Source organism: Amblyraja radiata, chromosome 23 (assembly GCF_010909765.2).
Source record: "Amblyraja radiata isolate CabotCenter1 chromosome 23, sAmbRad1.1.pri, whole genome shotgun sequence".
Taxonomy (NCBI): domain Eukaryota; kingdom Metazoa; phylum Chordata; class Chondrichthyes; order Rajiformes; family Rajidae; genus Amblyraja; species Amblyraja radiata.
The window spans coordinates 19,352,761-19,377,634 of NC_045978.1; the positions used below are offsets into that span (position 1 = coordinate 19,352,761).

Sequence of the window (24,874 nt, forward strand, 5' to 3'; positions counted from 1 at the left end):
GTTTTTGTTCCCCCCCTTCTCCCCCCCCCCCCCCCCCCCCCCCAGAAGGTGAAGGTAGGGTAGTGGATGTTGTATACATGAAAGTTAGTAAAGTTTCTTGCAGAGTCCCTCACTGGAGGCTGATGCAGAAGATTAAAGCACAGGGATGCACAAAGATCTGGAAGAATTAATTCAAAACTGATTTGAGCATAGAAGACCAAGGGTAATAGTGGAAGGGTGTTATTCACACTGGACATCTGCAACCATTGTTTTCCACAAGGATCAGTGCCGTGATCTCTGTTGTTTGTGATATACAATGATTTGGACGAAAATGTAGGCAGACCGATTAGTAGGTTTGCAGATGACACAAAAATTAGCAGAGTTACGGATAGTGAGGAAGATTGTCAAAGGACCTTCAAGGCTGTCAACCAGTTATCGTCTAGTTGAAAATGTGGCCAGAGAAATGGCAATTAGATTTTAAATCACACAAGTTTGAGGTGTTCCACATTGGGAGGACAAATGCAAGAGGCAAATAAACCGTAAATGGCAGGACTCTGATGAGCATTCATGTACAGAGGATTCTTGGGTGCAAGCTAACTGCTCCTTAAAAAGTGGCAACACAAGTAGTGCAGTGCACGGCCTGTTTGACTTCATTGGTTGGGTGTTGAGTATAAGAGTCAGGAAGTCATGTTGCAGCATATTAAGCTTTGGTTCGGCCATATTTTAATATTCTGCACAGTTCTGGTTGGACCATTACAAGAAGGATGTAGAGGCTTTGGAGAGGGCACAGCTGATGTTTACTGGGATGTTGCCTGGATTATCCTCTATCCATGTTCTCCAGAGCTGCTGACTGACTCTCTGAATTACTCCAGCACTTTGTGTCCTTTTTTATATCTGTGTCTCACATAATAAAGTAACCTCATCCAGCTACACATGATCCATATCCCTCCATTCCTTGCATATCCGTGCACATCTAAAAGCCTCATAAGTGCCATTTACTTTGTGTACTAGTCATAAGTGTCTTTACTTTGTGTACTAGTCATGTCTCTACTATTTATTTAATTCCCCTTACATGTTTTTCCTCTACCTGCTAAATTTTTGTAAGGGTCCTTGAGACTCTTGAAAGGCGCCCATAAATAAAATGTATTATTATTATTATTATTATTATCATGTCTGCCTCCATCACCTAGAAGTACGTTCCAGGCACCTACCACCCTGTGTGAAATGCTTTTCCCACAGAGGTCAGCAGTGGCAGAGTTGCTGCCTTACAGTGCCGGAGACCCAGGTTCGATCCCGATTGCAGGTGCTGGTCTATACAGAGTTTGTACGTTCTCCCAATGACCTGCGTGGGTTTTCTCCAGGATCTCCATTCTCCTCACACACCAAAAACACACAGGTTTATAGGTTAATTGGCTTGGTGCAATAGTAAATTATCCACAGTTTGTAGGATATTTAGTGTGTGGGAACCGCTGGTTGACACAGACTCAGGGGTGGGAGATTGCAACCTTCACGTTGCCCTGCCCTGTGTCAACGAATACAATCAATGGCGTGCACAATCAAATAGAACAAGTTGTCCTTCAACTTTCGGCTGTGCACGCCATACACAATAAGAAGACACAGACTCGGTGGGCCTAAGGGCTTGTTTCTGCGCTGTATCATTAAACTAAAACTAAATCCATCTTCTTTAACCTCGGTCACTAACACATCAAAGCTATGACTTCTTGTCTTTGATATTTCCACCCTGAGAAAAAGACTCTGACTGTCTACCCTTTCTATACCTCTCAATTTTATATACTTCTATCGGGTCTTCCCTCAACTATCAGCATAATATAGGATTTCCAAGAAGGTTAGCCAGCCTCCTGAAGATAGAATGGCAAGAAACTATATAAACTGGACGTGCGCTCTCTGCAAAAAGGTGATGCTGTGATTTAATCTAATCTATGTTTTTTGTGGCGTAAAGAGAGAATGTATTCTGCTGATGGGTATGGCAGGGCGGGAATGTGTGGGGGTGAGGATAGGCAACCTTGAAATTGAAACCAGGTCACATGACATGCAAGGATGTCTTTTATAATCGATAATTAAATGTACAATCCTCTCCAGAGAACAGTTGATAATAGTTCAATTAATCATTTAAAATCTGGTAAAAACAGACTTCAGGATAGCAATTGGTCCCACGTAAACACGGCAACAGCAGGGCAACAGAGACAGGCAAGGGAATGGAGGTAGTGGTGGAAACACAACACAATACATTTTAACCACAGCCATTTAATGCCATTCTCATCCAACCAACTACAAACAGCCCCATCAACACCAACTTTAATGGCCTAACCTCTATTTTTACCATTTTGAAAAGTTCACCCTTGCTCTACGCTCTGGTTACAGCTACATATATTCCAACGGTATTCAGCTTTTCACAAATTTCTAGCGTCTTCCATTACTCTCTCCGACAATATATTCCTCATCTGAAATCTGGGTAAAAAAAACTTTTTCTTAACCATTTCACTCATTCCAAACAACAATTTTAAAGTAACGACCTGCACTCTGTCATAATTACGTTTGGGCCTCTGTTCTAATAATCTACAAAAAATGTGCTTCCCAAAATGTTCTCTAAAAACGCTGGAAATACATAGCAAGTTGGAGAGAAAGTTGGAGATGTCCAAGGAGAGAAAAATTCTCAAGACGCATCCGACTGATGAATTGCATTTCATGAAAGGTCATAGGCCTGACAAATTCATTCATTCTCTACCCCCAAAGACGCTGTCCCTTCTGCTGAGTATTGCCGGTTTTACATTTTATTTCAAAGCCTCCAAGATCTCCAAACTACAGTTGCTATTCCAAGTACCATTGCGGCGAACGGCAGCTTTAAGACCCTTTCTACCCCCTTTAAGCCCATTTCAACAATGCATCCGCCAAAGGCACTCAATCCTTCTCCCCCTACGCCGCCGAGCAGCTCTATTACAGAGCAAAGTGTGGAAACCCGGCCGCTGACCCATTCCTTCCTGCTTAAAGAGAAGGGGAACAAAGTGGGGAGGATAGCAACAATGTGGCAGCAGCAGCAGGCCCTGCAGTGTCAGCGCCGGCGCCGCCGCCACCACCAACAGCAGCAGCATCCGCCGCCAGATTGCCAACAACCGGGCGCTTCGGCCAGCTGGACTGCTGCGGCTTTATCGTTCCCCAAGCTTACCCGCACCACATCTCCGCTCCACGTTACTCAGGAAGCTGCGGCTTATTCAGCCCAGCGACAGGAAGTACCGCCCACCCCTCCTCCAGAGCTGCTGCACTATCGGCGAGTAGCGAATGGACTGGCGAATTGTGATCTCAAACGAGCTGCTTGGTAGTATGGAGGGAGCACGTTCTATCGTGGTTTTCAAAAACTACAGGGAAATGGAAATATAAAGTTTTATTAGAGCAGCACGCACAAGATAAACCGATGCAGTACCACTCGATAATAAATCTGTCCAGTATAGTATGTGTATCGCGCTGCCTCCATTCTTGATTATACAACAGTATTTGTTCTAAACGACCTAATTTCCAGAATCCATATTAGAGTTATTGTTGTTTTACAAATTGTCAGCTGAATGGGGTTTGAGTTTACTGATGGTGCTTCACAATTCAAGAGTGTTTTATGGTCATATGTCTCGAAACGGAACAATGACATTCTTACCACAAACTTCAACTTCCCACCAACTTCAGAGTAACTCCAGTGCAGGCAGAACCGTCGCTTTACTTTTTCTGATTGCTCTTTCTTTTCAAAGTCATGACGTTTATTTGTCGTTCAGGGTGACATGCAGACTTGTTGAGAAGCAGATTCGCCCCGTTGCCAAGTACACATCACATTAATGTTTCTGGTCCCCCCAAAAAAATAAATATAGCGATGTCAAGAACTTGAGAAGAAATGTATGATGTGGGTCGGACTCATTTCAACAACGCAATGGTCTTTGGTGTAAAGGATCCATATAAAAGCTTATTGCATTTTCCTCATTACGCTAAAACGAAGAAAAGCAATTCTAAAGTATTTACCTTGTCTGTTCATTGCTTTGATTACTTTTATAAATTAAAACAGATTTCGGCAGATGGAACAATTAAGATCGGGCAAATAACGTTTTACTGACTCTTTCCAAATATTCCATATAAGCAAAAACAACGGATTGTTAAACTCATAATCTCCAAACGTACAGAGATTGGGCGATTAAACATTGTTAAACTATCGGATGTAACCTTGACATGAGTAACAGCATATAATATAACGGTGGGGTCAAAAACTGTGGAAATTGAAATTGTTTTCTGTTTGTAGAAGTGTCTTTGCTTAACATTTACTGAGGATTATCAAGTCAAGTCAAGTCAAGTCTATTCGTCACATACACATGCGAGATGTGCAGTGAAATGAAAAGTGGCAATGCTCGCGGACTTTGTGCAAAAAGACAAACAAACAAACAACCAAACAAACTACAAACAGAATGGAACAGAATCACATATTCTTTTCCATATTAAATATTGTGGGCGGAAGGAAAAAGGAAAAAAACAGCAATTTATGGAAACATCGCAGAGAGCAGGTTGGGTCCAGATTCTATCATATCATTGTAAGAACTGCATTGAACCAAGAATGGGCGACTGAAGACCATCCTAGACAATAGCACTAAGAGAATCCATTATGGTTATTCCATTCTGGTGCCTTTCCATGTCCGATGCATCACGGCTGCAGACATGGCTTATGTGTCCTCTTATTCTTATCTAAATCCAGAATATGGGGGGGGGGGGGGGGACAAAAGACTGCACAAAAACAAGGTATTGTTGCAAAAAGTAATTAGAAAAAGGTAGGATTAGGGTTTTGCCGAAACAAAGAACTGCAGATGCTGGTTAATACACAAAATGCTGGAATACGTGGAAAAAGAAGTGAAAGAAAGCTGGAAAAGAGGAGAGACGGAACAAAGCATGGCAGGTAATAGGCCAACATAGGTGATGGGGGGTTGATAGGCAGATGGTTGGAAGGAAGACTAGAGGTAAGAATGGAAGGTTCAAGAGAGAAGTAGCAGAGAGAGGTGGGGGAGAGAGTGGGTGGAGAGGAGAAATAGGTAGGCATCCATGTGGGCCACAGCAGAGGGAAGGGGGGAGAGTGAAGAGAGAAGAGATGTAGGAGAGAAAGGGATGGGTTTGGGGGGGGGGGGGGGTGGGGGTTAGTGAGAGGTCACCTAAAATTGGAATGTGAGGTGCTGTTCCTCCAATATGCGTGTGGCTTCACTCTGGCAATGGAGGACCAGGACAGAAATGTCAATGAGAATGGGAAGGGGTATTAAAATGGTTAGCAACTGAGAGACCCAGTACTCCTTGGCAGACCAAGCGCAAGTATTCAGTGAAATGGTCGCCAAGTCTATGCTTGGTCTCGACAATGTACAGGAAGTCACATCGGGAACACCAGATGCCGGAGATGAGGTTAGAGGACATGCACGTGAACCTCTGTCTTATTTATGACAGAAAGGGTTATCTCACAGATATCTGGATTACACTTCCTCCCACCTGTTACCTCTTGCAAAGCCGTTATTCCCTACTCTCAATTCCACCGGTTTTACCACATCAGCTCCCAAGATGAGACTTTCCATTCTAGGACATCCAAGCTGTCCTTTCTTTAATAAACATGGCTTCCCCCCATCTGTCATAGATGGATTCCTCACCCGTGTCTCCTCTGTGACCTACTCTTGCTTCCCCTCTCCCCAGACAGAACAAGAATAGATTTCCTTGGTCCTCATCTTTCACCTTCACCAGCCTCCACATCCAACATATCATCCTCTGACATTTCCGTCACCTCCAACGTGATCCCAAACACTAGCCACATCGTTTCCATTTCCACCCATTTCCACCTTTGCGCAGAGACCACTCACTCCACAACTCCTAGGTTCACTCATCTCTTCCCACCCAAACCACCCCCTCCCCTGGTACTTTCGCCTGCTACAGCAGGAGATCTGTCCCTATACCTCCTGCTACAATAACATCTGTCCCTATACCTCCTCCCTCCCCTCCATTCAGGGATACCAGCAATCCTTCCAGGTGAGACAGAGGTTCATGTGCACCTCATCTAACCTCATCTACTGCATCTGATGTTCACAATGTGACCTCATGTACATTGGTGAGACCAAGTGTAGACTCAGCGACTGCTTCACTAAATGGTCCATCAAAGCCCAACTGGGTCTCCCAGTTGCTATCAAATTATATTGCTATGCTCCTAAATGCCTTGGATGACCTCTTGGGAGTTTTCTCACAGCCTTTGGCTTTGGTTCAGCAAACTCACTGCCCTCATCATTTAAACATCTCTACAACCTATGTCTGCAAGTTCCAATAGCTCAACATCCTATAGACATATAATTCCAATCACTTCACATGTTGGAGCCTTGGTGGGAGAACTTTCTGCTTTTTTGCCCAGGGTGAGATCCTGTCTTTCTCCTTTTCAATGCACTAACCATTTCCCTGTTACATTGTTTTTTTTTAACCATCACCTAAAAGCTTTATTTAACTGTCCACACTCTCTGTACTCCACCTGTGTTTCTCCTCTGTTTTGTTCAAATGTGTATTTTCTGTATTAAGGGTAATAATTGCAAGTTACTTGTTGTGCTGCTCTCACTAGCAGATGGGAAGAACAGAACCAAAAGTAACTGAAAATCAAGAAGCAAATTCTATAAATCTTCAACCTAAAATATTAAGTCTTTTCCTTTTGAAAAGATGCTGCTGATCTGCTGCAAGCTTCCATCGCTTTCTATTGTTAATACAGAAACAAAGGTAATCCATTTAAGAAACAAAGAACTGCAGATGCTGGTCTATAAAAAAAGACACAAAGTGCTGGAATAACTTCACACTTGCTCTTCTGATTTCCTTTTTTAGTTTACTCCTTAGGTCCCAAAATTCCTCCATGGATGCACTTGATCCCAGCTGCCTATACCTGTCCCATGCATCCTTCTTGTTTTGCCCTTCACTCTAACGGGGACATACACAACCTGAGCTTTCTTCTGTACACTTTTAAAAACATCCCACTTGGCCAATGTTCCTTTCCCCTCTAATAACCAGCTCCAGTCAACTTGAGCAAGACCTTCTCTCAACCCTCAAAGTTGGCCTTACCCCAGTTGAGCATTTTAACACGTGGACCCCCTCCATCCCTATCCATAACTATCTTAAACCTAATCAAACTGTGGTCACTGTTCCCAGAAGACTCCTACACACACACTTCATTAACTTGCCCTTCCCAATTTCCCAATACTAAATCCAGCGTTGCCCTCTCACATGTGGGGGCCTCCACATACTGCTTAAGAAAACTCTCCTGAACACCCTTGAGGAATTGCAACCCATCTAAACCTTTCACGCTATGATTTTCCCAGTCTATATGGGGAAAGTTAAAATCCCCCTTCTACAACAACCTTATTTGACCTGCAGTTGTCTGCAATCTCCCGGCACATTTGTTCTTCTAATTCCTGTTGACTATTCGGGGGTCTGTAGTACACCCTCAACAAGGTGATCATCCCTTTCTTGTTCCTCAGCTCCACCCATATAGCCTCACTAGACGAACCGCCCGTAATGTCACCTCGGAACACAGCCATGACATCCTCCTTAACCAACAATGCAACTCCCCCTTCTCTTTTTCCCTCACACGTGTCTCTCCTGAAGCTCCTGTACCCCGGAACATTGAGCTGCCAGTCCTGCCCCTCCCTTAACCAGGTTTCAGTCATTGCTACAATGTCCCAGTCATTCGTACCTATCCATGCCCTGAGCTCATATGCCTTACCCATCAGGCCAATCTAGTTTAAACCCTCCCGTATAGCATTAGCAAACCTTCCCACTAGGAAAGTGGTTCCCCTCCAGTTTAGGTGCAACCCATCCCTTTTATACAGGTCACCCCTGCCCCAGAAGAGATCCCAATGATCCAGAAATCTGAATCCGTGCACCTTGCACCAACTCCTCAACCACACATTCATTTCCCCTATATTCCCATTCCCACCTTCACTAGCACGAGGTACTGGAAGCATTCCTGAGATCACTACCCTGCAGGTTTTGCTTTTCAGTTTTCTGTCCAATTCTGTAAATTCTTCCTACAGGAAACATACTGTACCAACTTGCCTGCCATTTCTTCAGTGTACAAAAAAAATCACAAATTTCAAATCAAGTGTAGTTTCCTTGCCAAAGACTCCCGAACCAAAGACTCGCACTTTACCCACCAAGGCACTTCACCTCAACAAGGCCACTCCACAGCAGCTGCACTTCTTTATCTGTTATCTCTTCAACTACTTTAGGGCTAATTTGTAAATTACTCGAACCTGCGCCCTTGGCGCTCTTTTTAAATCTTCTTTCCCTCTGACTCACCTACTTCCAGCCAATACTCGCTCTTGCTGCCTTCTCTCCAAAGACTTTTGTATCTTCTGACAGTCTAAAGTTATCCTCCTCACAGAGAGCCACATGCTCATGTACCAATCTGATAAGCTAAACCACATGCTTCCCAAGATCAGTATATTCATCCTGAGAAGTGATGTCTCAAATATTCATAGTATTCCAGTTGAGGTGTGATCATGGTTTGTATATTTGCTTTGGAGCATAGCTAGCCTTTTGTATTTTAATCCTCAAATATTCATAAATGTATCCTGTATATGAGACTAACCAATATCTACCGCCTCTTTGAGGGAGGGAAACATATTCAATGGACCAACATCTACTGTGGGGGAGAGTTTCCCATCAACTCCTGAACTACATATTTTGTGAATAAGTATTTTCTAATGTTTCTCCTGATGAGCAATGTATCACTTTTAAATTTGAGACCCCTTAATCCCAAACTTCCAAGATCAACGCATCCCTTTTAGATGTAGCGCTCAAAATATCAATGGTTGATATTTGGATGCACATTTTATATCATGATGAAATGGGTGAAATAATTGCATGCAACATTTAATGGTCAATCAAAGTATATCAATGCCCAAATCTCATAGATAACTCATTATATATTTTCAAAAGGAAATTAATTTGGCATAATGGTTTGTTAAACAATTCCAAAGAATATGTAAGAGAATTACATTGTGGAAGGAGCAAATAGACAGATTCTGAGAATAGAGAGTACAAGAAGACAAAAGAGATTGCAGATGCTACAGACTCTGAGGATAGTCATGCTTTGGAAAGGAGGAAGTCAGGTTAGCATTCTGTGCATCATGTAAGAAATGGTTCATTCATAGAAAGGATTTCACTTATATTTTGGCTGATTTAATTGTATTGGAGTATTTCCAATTATGTCACCTGGCACTCAAATATTCGACCAAAAGGCACATTCGTATGAGATGGTTTTAAAGATGCTGTTTTTACCCATATTGCTTTGAGGGTCTCTCTAAAGATTTTGTTTTGTGAGTCTCAGGAGAATTTGTTAGAGTTTACATAATACCTACTATTAATTGTAGCACAGCACGTGGGCATTCAATATGTAAGTTGAGACAATTATGTATAACATTATTTTGGACTTGAACAACCAATTTTATATTAATTGCTAAATAAACAAAATAAGTATTTGGAAGATACCAATGGAAGATCATTGACCCAAAATATTAACTGTTTTCTCTCTCCAGATATGTTGCTAGACTTTCTGAGTATATACAGCTTTCTCTGTTTTATTAATATTTGGAGACACTATGTTTACTTTATTTCACTCCAAATCTTTTGAGATTGAGGCAACCCCGCAAATACTGATAGTGCAAGGAGTACTAATTTCAACTCCTCTATAGTTTTGTATGGAGAGTCACAAGCTGCTAATGCAGAAAATTATAGATATTTAACAGGTCAGACAATATCTGAAGAGAGGCAAAACAAAATTAATGTTACAGATTCTGTTCACATATTTAATAGTCAAATGAATGTTTCATAGTTGAGTTATAATTGTAATCGGGCTTGCTGTCTGATCAACAAGTTACAAATCTGCTAATAATGTCAGTTGTATTTCTTTTTCATAATTATATTGATTATGTGGAAGAAAAATATTTTTGCATGTGCGTTCTCCATTTAGGAGAAATGTTTTTCATTGTCCCCCATTCGGAAACTACATCGAATTTTAAATTATAGAAAACTTTTACTGCTAACGCACTAGATGTTTCTGATGTTGATTTCACATTTCCAGCCTTCATCTTTTCTCGATATCTCTACTTGTCAGTTTTAATTTTCTCACTGCAAATTTTAACTTTAACCCTTTAATATTTCAACTTCCCGCCGTAAGATGACGGAAAAGAGCCACATTATCTGGAATGAATGACAAATAGTATTTAATGAAGTGAAGGGAGAAATAGGGTATGGAAACCTTCCACCTATTAATGAGATGCTTCGGATTAGGTATTCATTTATCAGAGACTGAGAGAGAGAGATACAAAAACATAAGAAGTCCAAGTGTTGTTTGTGATCTCGAAAATTAAGACCTCTGGTGGAAATTGTCTGTGTGTGGAGAGGGCAGGATGTTTCATACCTGATGCAACCAATGGCATGCTGTCTCCTCCCTCCCAGATACGAAGGGGTTGCTCGTTGCTGACAATGCGAGGCTCAGAGAACACTATAAATTCAGCCGAGGACCCGCTTCAAAGCATCTTCTCACATCCGAGCTCTAAATCGGGACGCTCGCCGCGACCGACCAGCTCATCACAGCAGTAAGTTCCATCGGGCGGCGCTTTCAACCTTAGACTTAAAATGCAAACTTTTAAGCAAAGGTTTTGATAATTGAATGTTGTTTAAATGTCTTTTTTTCCCTATTTCTAAGGTAGATTTCTTCTTTTGGACAGAAAATGTTGGACAAAGTCTCCCTCCTGTTCTACTCCCTTATTGTACACACGGTGTGTTCGCCGGTGTATCCAGCTTTAAGGTGGGGTTGGCTGTACAGCGATTGTAATATAATCCGTCTACATATATACATATATGGTGTTTATAAATTGTATAAGACCTCGTCTGGTATTATGCAGAACTGGTTACAGACACAAACGCCCCGACTGACAGAACAAATGCTGGAAGAACCCAAGCAGTCAAACAGCATGCGTGGAGAGAGAAACAATTCAAGTTTGAGGTGGAACACACCCCCATCATGATCTTTGCACAGGCAGCGCCGCTGAAGGGTGTTCGACCTGAAACGCTAACTGGTTTATCTTTCTACAGATGGGTGACAGTTCTTCCAGTTTTCCCCTTCTTGTTGCAGATATTAGCATCTGCAGTTTTATTTACTTTTTACCCCCTGCCTATATATATACCACAGCCTATAGTGACCATAGTCTAAAGAAGGGTCCCGTCCCGAAACGTTGTCAGTCCATTCCCTCCACAGGTGCCTGACCCGCTGAGTTACTCCAGCATTTTGTGTTTTGCTAGAATATATTTGATTGGATTTAAGTTATCCGTAAAGTTTAGTAACTTAAATGTGTTTGCAGCTCTGCTATGAAACAGTCATTTCATTTAAAGTCAATTAAACGTTCCCTTACAAACACGACTCACCATCGTCTGCTCGTAAAGGTTTGTCTTTAGACTCTCTCTCACAATTGTAAGTAAGACACTATAAAGTCTCTGAATGGGAAAGTCTAAAAACAACGGAGCGAATGTTCTATCTCTTGCTCAGTGGTAATTTCCCAATTATTATTGGCATGAATAGATGTGTTGTGAGCCCCAGCTGTCTTAAAATGCAAGGCGACTCATTTAAACATGACGAGTGTAGTTTGTTTGGGTTTAAATAAAACACAATGTTTCGTACCTTAAGCCATTTTGCAACTTGGATTTGAAACATTTTCCTTTCGTTTACAATCGTGTCGCGATACAGAATATAATTTCCCCTCTGTGAACTGGTATTACAGGGGTCCCGTGTAAAACGACTTTCGACTGTTTCGTTAGATTGCTGCTTGTTTTCAATCGATACTAAGTTTGTGTAATTATAGATTTGAAGACAGGTCGAACCTGCGGCAACTGCTCAGTACCTCACCAGAGGAGACCGGCATGGTGCAGGATGGAGGGATCTATGAGGACAAAGAGTCCGGTGTGGATTCCACTGGGAAACGGTGAGTCCGGACTGGCAGCCCACAAGCCGCAGTACATTCCGATAGACACATTGTTAACAGTTCCATTTCTATCCGTTTAGTTCCTGCATGGTTTGAGCCCAATTTCCCATTTTCCTGTATAATCAGGTCCTAAAAACAATTGTAAATGTACAAAATGTGTAGGAAGGAACTGCAGATGCCGGTTTAAACCGAAGATAGACACAAAAGCGGGGAGTAACTCAGTTGGTCAGGCAGCATTTCTGGAGAAAAGGAACAGGTGACGTTTCAGGTCGAGACCCCTCTTCAGACCTTTATAAACATTTATAGTTTCAAAATAATTATACCCACACACATATATTCTGACCTTCGTCCGTTAGAGATAAACCAACACGTTGATTATCTTTCAGTTCTATAACTTGACAATATGTTACTTATCCCAGTTTGATTAAATTGCCAGTTTAAACATGAGGGAGAAACGCCAGTTAAGTACTTGGATCAAAAGAAGGTAGATGTTGGGATATGTGAAATACTAACTTTGCTACATAGACTGAAATTACAATATACATAGTTATATTGTGAGAATTATACCATTTATGGGAATTTAGAGGTCCTCGTGAACAAAGAGAACATTAAGGTAGAACAACAAGCAAGAAATAAGGCAATTAATGTCTCACCATTTATTATAAGGGAAACGAGTAAGGTAGTGCAATTATGTAAGGATTGATGAGGTCTCACCGAAAGCACAGTAGATTAGGTAACAAATCTGACCATTCGGACTCCAGCACTTTGTGTTTTTTTTGTCTGCAATTCCTTGTGTCAATATATAATTTACCTCTAGGTATGGAAGGTTGTCCTAAGTGGGGAAATTGGCTAGATTGGGTCTTTCTTTGGTGTTTAGAAGAAATAATATTCTGAAGCAAATAAGCATTGAGGCTTAACAAGCTAAAAGGCTTCTCAGATTGTAGTTTGTTTGTTGCGAGAAGTTGGCTTTGAAATAAAAATGCGGCCATTTTATATGTCTTATCAGTTCTGCATGAAAATGATTGAATTCTCAAGAGTCCTTGCGATTTGTTACTTCATTCAGGACTGATAGGCACGCAGATGCAGTATTCACCAACACCTATAGGAAGGTGCTGGGCCAGATTTCTGCAAGGAGGTTGCTGGATTCTATCATGGGCCAAAGATTGGGGTGAGTTAGCAATGACACCTACATCAGTTTATTTTGACTAACATGACTTGAAATGCTCAAGTCAGACCTCGTGTAACATTTGGATCTAATTTTATCTTTTTTTTAATAGGGATGATAATGTCTTAGCCAAGAGACATTCTGATGACATCTTTACAGATAACTATGCTCGATACCAGAGACAGATGGCAATTAGAAACTACTTGGCTGCAATTCTGGGTAATCAAAGGTATACTTCAAACTCGAGCCAATTGGCATTGTACATTTCAAGGTTTACACTGAATATAATGTGCATTTACTTTTTTTTAACTTGAAGATTATTTATCTTGATTCCACATAAACCACAAAGAAGCAAGTTATTAATAATTAACAACCAAAAAAGATGATGAGGACAAAGCTGTAAACATTGTTGTATGGATTTCAGCCAGGTTGGCTGCTCTGAAAAGTTAGATCGCATGGGATCCAGGGAGAGCTAGCTGACTGGATAGAGAATTGGCTTCATTATAGGAAGCAGAGGGTGATGGTGGAAGGCTGGAGGCCAGTAACGAGTGGTGTGCATCAGGATGGTCAAGAAGGCTTGACCTTCATCAGTCAGGGTATTGAGTATAGAAGTTGATATGTTATCTTACAGTTATAAAGGATGTAGGTGAGCCCACATCTGGAGTATTGTGTTCAGTTTTGGTTACCCTGATATAGGAAAGATGTTGTTAAGCTTGAATGGGTGCAGGGAGAATGTTGCCAGGACATACAGTACGGGCCTGAATTATAGGAAGAGTGACGCAGGACGACACAGTGGTGCAGCGGTAGAGTTGCTGCCTTACAGCGTCGGAGATCTGGGTTCAATCCTGACTATGGGTGCTGTCTGTATCGAGTTTGTATGTTCTCCCTGTGAACAATTGGGTTTTCTCTGGGCGCTCCGCTTTTCTCCCACACTCCAAAGATATACAGGTTTGTAGGTTAATTGGCTTCAGTAAAATTGTAAATTGTCCTTAAAGTGTGTAGGATAATGCTAGTATTAGGGGTGAATGCTGATCTGCGCGGACTCACTAGCCTGTTTCCCTGCTGTATATCTAAAGTCTAAAGTAAAGTCTAAAGTTGGGCAGACTAGGACTTTATCCATGAAGTGGAAGAGGATGAGAGATGATTTTTTAGTGGTGCATAAGATCATGAAAGAAATAGATACAGTAGGTGCACAGAGTATTTTACCCTGACTAGGGGAATCAAAAACCAGAGGACATATCTTTAAGGTGAGGGGGGAAAGGTTTTATAGGAATGTGAGGGACAACATTTTCACACTGAAAGTGGTGGGTATATAGAACAAGCTGCCAGAAAGTCAGGTTGGACTAGTGTAGATGGGGCATCTTGCTTGACATCGGCAAGTTGAGCTGAAGGGCCTGTTTCCATGCTGTATAACTCTATGCCTATGATTGTAATATAAGACAAAGGAAAGCATCCATCATAACGAGTAGCAAAGTAACTAATTGGTGCCGAAATTAACTATAATAAATTGGAAGAATGTAAGTAGATTTGGCTGAGCTGCTGATGCAGTTGAACACACAACCACTCTACAATTAGTTTTAGGAAAGATGAAAATGCTACATTCAGCTGTTAGTCCAGTGTGCAATTCAATGAACCATTTTGCAAAACTATATTTGTATGCTTAACAGAAGTGGGATCAATTATTGGTAATAATGATAGCTTTAAAAAAAAAACATTCTCCGTAGTTTAAAAATCAGATTGGAGTTTATGATTGTTGTGATTTACAGCAGACTTGAAAATATAAATATGCAGCAGCTCCCTGAGATAATTTCTGCCCCTCTGGAAGCAGATTATGGCACCATCCCCACTTACGGTAAGTTTTCTGTTATTGAACTCCTCTTCAATTTCTCACCTGCTTTTTTGAAGATAATACTGGAATACAGTTCGTCCTCCAATTCCTGCACTCATGATAAGTGACAGCAGATGGTCAGTGATGCTGAAACGTTTACATGTGAGATCAATTGCATTTGATCTGTGATCACTGATAAGAGTCACTTTCACAACAGATCCAGTTCTTTGTGAAATTTAGATCACAATTGAGTAAATAGTACCTGAGTGAATATAGAGTGTCGACGTGGAGATCTGGAACATAGTGGCAATAGGTAGCATCACTTATGAAGAAGCAAGATCTTGTCACTCTGCTGAATGCCAATATCTACTGAATAGCTGAGTAAATGCTGAAAAATAGACAACACTTACAGAAAAGCATTTTCTAGAAACTGCCTGGTGCAGCCCACGTCAATCCAGGACCCAAACCCTCTAGTTTACTTTAGTTTAGAGATACAGCATGGAAACAGGCCCTTCAGCCCATCATGTCCAGGTCGACCAATGATCCACCTTACATTAATGGTTCAATGGCACTTTATGGTCACATGTACAAAGGTACAGTGAAATTCATTTTTGTCAACAGTTTAGTACAAGCATCTCTATATATAAGCACTTAGATACATCTTAATTAAGCATATAGAGTACGTGTATTTTAGTAGTATACCGAAATGGTGTACAGAGACACCAGATCTGCTACCATTTTCAAGTCCCAGTTGTTGTAAGTGCAGGGTTCTTGACCTGACCATTGTCCTGGCAGCGCTGCAGGGTTGGCCTGGCCAAGCATAGCCATGGTGTCCACTACTCCTGCTCCACCACTATAGGCCATGTCCGATCCACATGCTTGGCTTCTTGGAGCGGCGCCCGGTCTAGATGAGCCCTTGGCAGCTGCAAGGCCTCTAATGGCCCACTCCTCCGTTGAGGCACTGCACTGCCTACCGCAGCCGGTCTGCTTACTGGCACTCTCTTCAACTCTTCGGTGCCCTGGTCTACGGGGGACAAGCAGGGGCTGGGCTCCATGACTTCCTCTCTACAGGCTGCGGCCTGCTGGGTCCTCCTGCGTCCGGTCACGCTGCCCACCAGGTGTCTCTGGGCAGGTCCTCAGTCCACGGTGGGCGAGCTAGTCTTGCTGGTGGGTCTTGCCGCGGCCTGCCGGGATAATCTCACTGCACAGTTTACCGGTAGTTCTATGTTATTCCAGTTTCACATCCCACACGCTAGGGACAACTTACAGAAGCCAATTAATCTACAAACTGCATGTCTTTGGAATTTGGGAGGAAACCGGAGCACACGGAGAAAACCCACGCGGTCACAAGGAATACGTGCAAAGTCCGTACAGACATCACCTGTTTTCCAGATCAAACCCGGGTCTCTGGCACTGTGAGGCAGCAACTCTACCACTGTGCCACTCTAGGTTGGCTTGCAGGGAGGCAAGCTCCAACCATCATAGCTAAGAGTCTCTAAGTGTTGGGACCACTTTGTGATGAAGCATATTGTGCTTCTACGTTGTGGCCAGAATGTTGGCAGTATATTCATAGCTTCTAATGTAGGTAATATTGCACACAATGCTCCTATTCATTAGCTGCTGTCCATGCAGTGGGAGATCAGATCTGTGATTGTCATGTATCAAATGACTAACTTATTATGGTAAATATTGACAGTAATGCATAAAGTAGACCCTACCCAAGGATGGCTCCAGGCAACTTTGGAAGATAGAACCAAAGCCTATCTTTTACACCAGATTCATCAACTAATGATATCCTAGATGTTAATTCATCAACTTTTTTAATTAATAAATGGAATACAATAACATAAATTAAGGAGACTAGAATATTTCCCAATTCGTTATAAGTAACTGCGAGCCAGTTTTCCATTGGGTCTTGTTTGGACAAAATGCATGAACATTGCCATGATTTATACCAGAACTTCACTTTTAATTACACCATCTTTGTGTAATCTTGGGGCTCGGAGAGATCGGGTTTTGCAAACTTTAACCTAAGCATTTGGAATTGGGTAATTGAAGTGCTTTCATTCAAAGAATGGATTTCACGTTCTGTGTTGGAGAATCCAAAACCCAACATGTGTGGATTTCATGGTTAATTAACCTGGCACCCCGTCAGCCACCACCATTCCCTACTCCCACATTTTGTTTAAATCTCGTCACTGTATCTCCTCAAGTACAAAAATGAATGCAAATGATTTGTTTTCTTTCCTTCACAGTTAATTAATGAAATGATGGAAGAAGTGATAAATCTCCACCCTAATGGTTCGTGTGTTTTACTTCGGAGAGAAATCCTTCATGAAATTATTTTTGACGCATAATATTGTACACTAAATTTATCGATAGATTTGGCAGGAAACATTATTTTGGTGCTGGAATTTCTGATATTATGTTAATGTTATATGTGCGTGAGTAGTAAAGTCTTATTCCTTTTCACTTGCATTTGTGCTTAATGCGATTCTGCCACTTACATTCATACAGACCAGGTTACTGCCATCACTTCTATATTATTCTTCATGGCTTTCATCTTCATTGTTGGAAATCATGACTATTTAATTTGTGATAAAAGTAGCGTGTTCTTATACTTTAACATCATGCACATAATCCAAAACAATACTTGAAAGTCGTATTTAATAATATTTAAATACCAAATATTGAAGGAGGCTAGCTCTCCTCAGAAAAATGGTGTGAGACTATACGCGTTGTATCAATTGTGGAGGGTCACCTATTGAGATTCATTCCAACCCTGCAATATTGAGAAATACTCCATTGCAATCTGAAATGCCAACGACGTCTTCACCAAATACTTAATATGGTGACACAATTGTAACCCAGGATTAATGTTACATGAGCACTATCAGCTTTCTCCTCCAGTGGACAGTTTACATGTTCAACAAATTGGCCATCATATTTACCCTGGAATTAATTTGTTTCAAATAATAATGCAAATATGTACATGCTTAAATGTAACTCTTGCAAATGCTATTGATGATTTACACCCAAATATATAATAGTTTTAATTGTTGCAGTTTCGTTTGTAATTAATCACACCCTGCCAGAAGGAAAATCTATACGATTGTGTGATGAAATATGTATTTGAAAATATATAGTCATTGTTTTATCATTGACCAGCATGTCTGAAATTACAAATATAGGACATCCATTTACAAATTGATATGTATTTGTCTGTTTATTGCAGATACAAATATTTCCAATACACATCTTCCAATCAGCTTTCTGTTCTGCATGTTATATAATTTAGCACCATGCACTATAAATGATGACAAATTAGTTTTAAACCAAGAATCTACAATTGTCAATTTACAATAAAGGTTCACTTGCACCTCCTCCGACCTCATCTACTGTATCCGCTGTTCCAGGTGTCAACTCCTGCATATCAGCGAGACCAAGCACAGGCTCGCCAATCATAGAAACATAGAAAATAGGTGCAGGAGTAGGCCATTTGGCCCTTCGAGCCTGCACCGCCATTCAATATGATCATGGCTGATCATCCAACTCAGTATCCCGTACCTGCCTTCTCTCCATACCCACTGATCCCCTTAGCCACAAGGGCCACATCCCTCTTAAATATAGCCAATGAACTGGCCTCAGCTACCTTCTGTGGCAGAGAAATCCAGAGATTCACCACTCTCTATGTGAAAAATGTTTTTCACATCTCGGTCCTAAAAGACTTCCCCCTTATCCTTAAACTGTGACCCCTTGTTCTGGACTTCCCCAACATCGGGAACAATCTTCCTGCATCTAGCCTGTCCATAAGAATTTTGCACGTTTCTATAAGATCCCCCCTCAATCTTCTAAATTCTAGCGAGTACAAGCCGAGTCTATCCAGTCTTTCTTCATATGAAAGTCCTGACATCCCAGGAATCAGCCTGGTGAACCTTCTCTGTACTCCCTCTATGGCAAGAATGTCTTTCCTCAGATTAGGAGACCAAAACTGTACGCAATACTCCAGGTGTGGTCTCACCAAGACCCTGTACAACTGCAGTAGAACCTCCCTGCTCCTATACTCAAATCCTTTTGCTATGAATGCTAACATAGCATTCGCTTTCTTCACTGCCTGCTGCACCTGCATGCCTACTTTCAATGACTGGTGTACCATGACACCCAGGTCTCGTTGCATCTTCCCTTTTCCTAATCGGCCACCATTCAGATAATAGTCTACTTTCCTGTTTTTGCCACCAAAGTGGATAACTTCACATTTATCCACATTATACTGCATCTGCCATGCATTTGCCCACTCACCCAGCCTATCCAAGTCACCTTGCAGCCTTCTAGCATCCTCCTCACAGCTAACACTGCCCCCCAGCTTTGTGTCATCCATTTCGCTGAAGATCTCCACTTAGTCTGCCTAAAGCTACCTGATCTCCCGGTTGCTCAGCATGTTAACTCTCCCTCCCATTCCCAATCTGACCTTTCTGTCCTGGGCCTCCTCCATTTTCATAGTGAGGCCCAGTGCAAATTACAGGAACAGCACCTCATATTTTTTGGGGTAGCTTATACCCCAGCAGTATGAACAACTAACTTCAAGTTGCCCTTGCTTTCCCTCTCTCTCCATCCCCTCCCCTGTTCTCCCAATAGTCTTACAGTCTTACTGTCTCCGACTGCATTTCATCTCTATCCCGCCCACTCCACTGACATCAGTCTGAAGAAGCGTCACCCATTCCTTCTCTCAAGAGATGCTGCCTGTCCCGCTGAGTTACTCCAGCATTTTGTGTCTCCCTTCGATTTGCATCTCCAGTTCTTTCCTACAAAAACAAAATCTATAATTGTCCAGTTACTTAAAATTGATAGCTCCAAATGAAGAACATCTGTTCATGTGTAAAAACCGCTGATGAATAGTTATCATGCGTTGTCTTTTTGCTGACTGGATAGCAATAGCTTCTCACTGTACCTTGGTACACGTGACAATAAATTAGACTGAACTGAATCTTATTATGGCTATTACAGGTACCCAAGGAAGAGATTTCTCCATATTTGCCAAATAATTACGAGAGAAGTAGTTTAATTTCAAGTCATCAGAGACAGATATTCGAATATGCCCCATTGGCCTGGAGAATGAACAGCAGTAATAATGAATCGATAAAAGCTTGCACTACTTTTGAAATCAAATAAGCCTTTATACATGAAAAACAATTTGCATCTTCTGCACGTAGCTAACAAAGTCTTTTGAACTCAGTCCGACAGAGCTCATGCAAGTCATTAAATTATTATTCCTCATGCACAACCAAATCTAACATGGAGATACATATAATATAGAGCTGTCTAATGCACCCATACTAACACTTTGAATCAGCTTGTCGATGAAATAGAATAAAATAATTTTGAATATCAAGTTAAATGAGGCCTTTGGGAAAATTCAATTGTGTCCTTGCATAAGATCGCAGCAAGACCACCTAATTCTATCCTATGGCAGATGATAATAAATAATCTAGGAATGGTTCCAGGAAGAACCATCTACTAGATTAATACCTGTGCAATCATGACTAGGGACAGAGCACTATTTCTTTCACTACAGATGGGCAGAGGCTTTGGGTGTTTGAATAGAAATGTTTAAAATTATAAGAAGACTAGACAGTGTTGAGAGATGATTTGAATGTGGTAGCTGAGTGCAAACAATATTTTTATGCAAACCTAAAACTAGGCAAAAAGTAGAAAAAATGATCTCTGAGGACAACACACCTTTGGGATAAACTGACACCAAATGCAAAATGTAGATGGAAAGATGAATGATGTTATCTCTGTCAAATCTTCCCTTGATCCCCAACCTCCCATTCCCAATCCGACCTCTCTGCCCTGGGTCTCCTCCATTGCCAGAGTGAGCAACAGCGGAAATTGGAGGAACAGCACCTCATATTCCGTCTGGGGTCCTTGCGTCCTTATGGCATCAACATTGAATTCCCCCAATTTGGCTAGCCTGTGCTGTCTCCTCCCCTTCCTTCACCCTCTAGCTGTCTCCTCCCACCCTCCCATCCGCCCGCCCTCGGGCTCCTCCTCCTCCTCCCTTTTTCCTTCTTTCTTTCCCCACCCCCCATCAGTCTGAAGAAGGGTTTCGGCCCGAAACGTCGCCTATTTCCTTCGCTCCATAGATGCTGCTGCACCCGCTGAGTTTCCCCAGCAATTTTGTGTACCTTCGATATTCCAGCATCTGCAGTTCCATTTTGAACACTCTCCTCATTCTGATTTGTCCCCATTTCACCTCTGTCTTGGACTGGACTGCTAGATGAAAACATAGCTTCACAGTCTGTTGGCCATTCGTAGATGATATTAAATTAATTTGGTCATTGGTCAATTTCAGTTCCCGGGGAATTTGGGGCCACGATACGATCCTTAGTTGGATATCTCATTCAGGAATGCAGACAAAATAAACTTAATTTGTAAATCTTGCAAGCTGGCACTGGATAGTGAAAGTCGGTGTTTCATATCCAAGTATCAAAATGTTAATACTTTTGACTATAAAACTAACAATTCAAACTATAGATGTTGACAGCTCAGAGAAAATAATTTGACTGATTGTTTTTTATGTTTGCTCTTTATTAAATTCAAAGCGTAGCCACTGCTGTGTTCATTTCCCAACGCTCTGCTACCGATGCTCAGCCACTTATCCTTGAAGCATGGAATAATTTGTGTCTCAACTAATCCTAAAGGCTTCACGTTTTATGTTTTTCCATGTTTCTAACATGTTTCTACTTTTTTTTAAATTACCTTGACCTCACTTGTCCATATCCCAATGACAAATTTAAATAAATGGCTTTTCTTTAATAGAAAGGAATACATTGTTCCACACATGCTAAGCAATTCTCCATAGCTTTAAACACTTCCCCTTTCCTGCGCTAGAAATTGTTTCAACATCATTCTCTCCACCCAGGTGGTACCACTCCACAGCAGTAATATATTTGTTTGGGAATAAGCTCCATCCAAGACCGCAAGAAATTGCATTAAATTGTGGACGCAACCCAGACCATCGCACAAACCAACCTCCCTTCCATTTACACCTAACGCTGCCTCACCAAGGCCAGCAGCATAATCAAGGATGAGTCGCACCCTGGCCACTCCATCTTCTCCCCTCTCCCATCGGGCAAAAGATATAGAAGTGTGAAAACGCACACCTCCAGATTCATGAAAAGTTTCTTCCCAGCTGCTATCATCTGAATCTGACTGAATCATCTTACTACAACTAGAGAGTGGTCCTTAACTACTATCTACCTCATTGGTATATATATATGTGTGTGTATATATGCATATGTATATACATACACTCACATGTATTTGCACATATCGGGGCAAGAGGATTAGACGGGGCAGAATTTATCAGGTGTATCCAAGGAGATTTCTTTAAACAGGTGTTTAAAGTCCAACTCGAGGAGGGACCATACTGGACCTTGTATTGGGAAATGAGCCAAGCCAGGTAATTGGAGTTGTGGTGGAAGAAACATTTAGAGATAGTGAATACAACTCCATAAATTCTAAGATTGTTTTGAATAGGGACATATCTGGATTTTGGGAGAAGGTACTAAATGAGGATAAAACTGATCAGTGTCATTAGGCAAGAGATAAGGAATGTAGATTGGGAGCAGTGGTTGTTGGGTAACTCCACAGGTGACATGTGAGTTGCTTAAAGGCCAGTTGATCAAAGTGCAGGATCAGCATGTTCCAGCGAGGAGAAGGGATAAGGACAAGTTAAGAGAACAGTGGATGACCAAGGAGGTTGAAATTGGTAATATAAGATGCACAGCATTCACAATGACTTGATCATATGGATTCAGAACAGGCTTATTCATAGAGACAGAGGGTTGTGGTGGAAGAAAATATTCTGGCTGGACAGGCTGGAGGTCTGTGACCAGTAGAGTTTCATAGGGGTGTGCACTGGGTCTTCTGCTGTTTTTGATATATATGAGTGACTTGGATGTAAATGTAGATTGTTTGGTCAGTAAGTTGGCTGATTGAAGGAGTTGCAGATGGTGAGGATTGCTGTCAGAAGATACAATGGGATATTGATCAGCTGCAGAAATGGGTGATGAAATGGCAGATGGAGTTTAACCTGAGCAAGCGTGAAATGTTGCACTTTGGGCGGTTGAATGTACAGAGAATATACAGTTAATGGCAAGACCCTTAACAGCATGTGCAAAGGGATCTTGGAGTCCAAATTCATAGCTCGCTAAGGGTGGCAGCACAAGTAGATAGGGTGGTGAAGAAGGTGTATGGTATGCTTGCCTCCATTGCTATGGGCATTGAATATAAGAGTCAGGAAGTCATGATGCAGCTCTGTATGACGTTGATGAGGCCACATTTGGAATACTGTGTGTAATTCCGGCTGCGCTATTGCAGGAAAGTTGCGGAGGCTTTGGAGATGGTGCAGAGGTGGTTTACCAGAATGGTGCCTGGATTATAAGGTGTCATGCATAGGGAGAGCTTGGATTGTTTTCTCTGGAATGTCAGAGGTTGAAGGGGAGACGGTAGAAGTATATACAATTATGAGAGGCATAGATAGGGTAAAGAGTCATATGCTTTTTTTTTTCTGGGTGGAAATGTACACCAGAGTGCATCGCCATAAGGTGCGAGAGGACAGTTTAATGGAGAGATGCAGGGGAAGTTTTTTTAATATATAGTGTGGTAGAGGCTTGAGATGCATTGCCCAGGAAGTAGTGGAGGAAGCAGATACAATAGTGACATTTAAGAGGCTTTTAGATAGGCACATAGAAGTGCAGGGAATAAATGGATGTGAATCATGTATAGGTGGATGAAATCAGTTGAACTAGGCATCATGTTTCGCACAAATATTGCAGGCCAACAGACCCGTTCCAGTGCTGTGTTAAACCAGAGGAAACCCAGTCACAGGGATGACTTACAAAGCACACAATGACAGCACCTTAGGTCAGGATCGAACTAGAGTCTCTAGCGTGAAGCCAAGGCCACATGTTAAAGATTTTTAAATGAAGTTTATTTTCTTTATTTTGAAAATAAAGATAAGTCAATGGCACTGAGAATGCACAATGTATAGCACATTCCCCTGATTATTTATTTATTTATTTTCCAAGACCATACATCAATGGAAAGACTAGCAATTCTTGCCTATCAGGTGGTGAGCAGTCTTTTTGAAATGTTACACATTTCTGTTCCACGATTTAGACCTGATTATGATGTTGGGATCAATGGCATACAATCTACCCTCATTGTTATGGGCTTCTTTATAATAGATATCAGATACAACAGTGACTGCTAGGTGGTGGCAATGGTCACAGACAACACTAAAGAATTGTGCCCGCTACTTTCTTTCCAAATACAATGCAATCCATGATGAAATATGTGAAGTGCTGCAGGAAGTTGGCTTTATCATCATGCTTTCAGTATCTATTTTATCTTTCATATATTACCTTAGATGTAACATTTAAAACATGAATTAACATCCCCTTACTCAGTTACAGCAATCAGCAATAACGAACACCACCCCCCCCCCCCTTAAAACAAGTCATCTATATTTCCAAATCAGCATGGTGTTCAAATTGAAGGCAAATGTGCATTTAGTGGTGGTCCCAGATGCTAGATATCTTTGTTCTTCACAGTGGTAGAGCTGATGTGTTTGGGAGCAGTTGGTGGAGCCCAGGTGAATAACTGCAGCGCATTTTGTAGTCTTTTGGGAAATAATAATATATACAGTATCCTTCATAATGTTTGGAACAAAGACCCGTCTTTTATTTATTTGCATCTGTACTCCACAATTTGAGATTTGTAATAGAAAACATCACATGTGGCTAAAGTGCACATTGTCAGATTTTAATAAAGTCCATTTTTATACATTTTAGTTCACCATCTAGAAATTAC

At 41.5% G+C, this 24,874-nt stretch overlaps 2 protein-coding genes across 6 annotated transcripts in view; one reads left to right on the forward strand and one right to left on the reverse strand.

The window, feature by feature from the left end:
• Positions 1-3,283, reverse strand: part of manbal (mannosidase beta like) — a 36,338-nt gene extending 33,055 nt beyond the window's left edge. The window contains exon 1 of one of the 2 annotated variants that reach the window (XM_033041663.1): positions 3,164-3,283. The gene's annotated coding sequence lies outside the window, so the exon portion shown is untranslated. The remainder of the gene's footprint in view (positions 1-3,163) is intronic. The other variant, XM_033041664.1, reaches the window with a different exon arrangement.
• Positions 3,284-10,488: 7,205 nt separating this feature from the next.
• Positions 10,489-18,209, forward strand: ghrh (growth hormone releasing hormone). Of its 4 annotated transcripts, none has more exons than XM_033041665.1 (7): positions 10,489-10,622; positions 10,733-10,834; positions 11,886-12,005; positions 13,069-13,173; positions 13,283-13,399; positions 14,937-15,022; positions 17,254-18,209. In XM_033041665.1, the coding sequence occupies exons 2-7, from the start codon at positions 10,758-10,760 to the stop codon at positions 17,259-17,261; spliced, it is 513 nt and encodes a 170-aa protein (XP_032897556.1). In that variant the 5' UTR covers positions 10,489-10,622; positions 10,733-10,757; the 3' UTR covers positions 17,262-18,209. The 4 variants fall into 4 exon arrangements, with proteins under 4 accessions (XP_032897556.1, XP_032897558.1, XP_032897557.1 ...); XM_033041667.1 differs by having other exon boundaries at positions 14,940-15,022; XM_033041666.1 differs by having other exon boundaries at positions 10,737-10,834.
• The last annotated feature ends 6,665 nt before the right edge of the window (positions 18,210-24,874 follow it).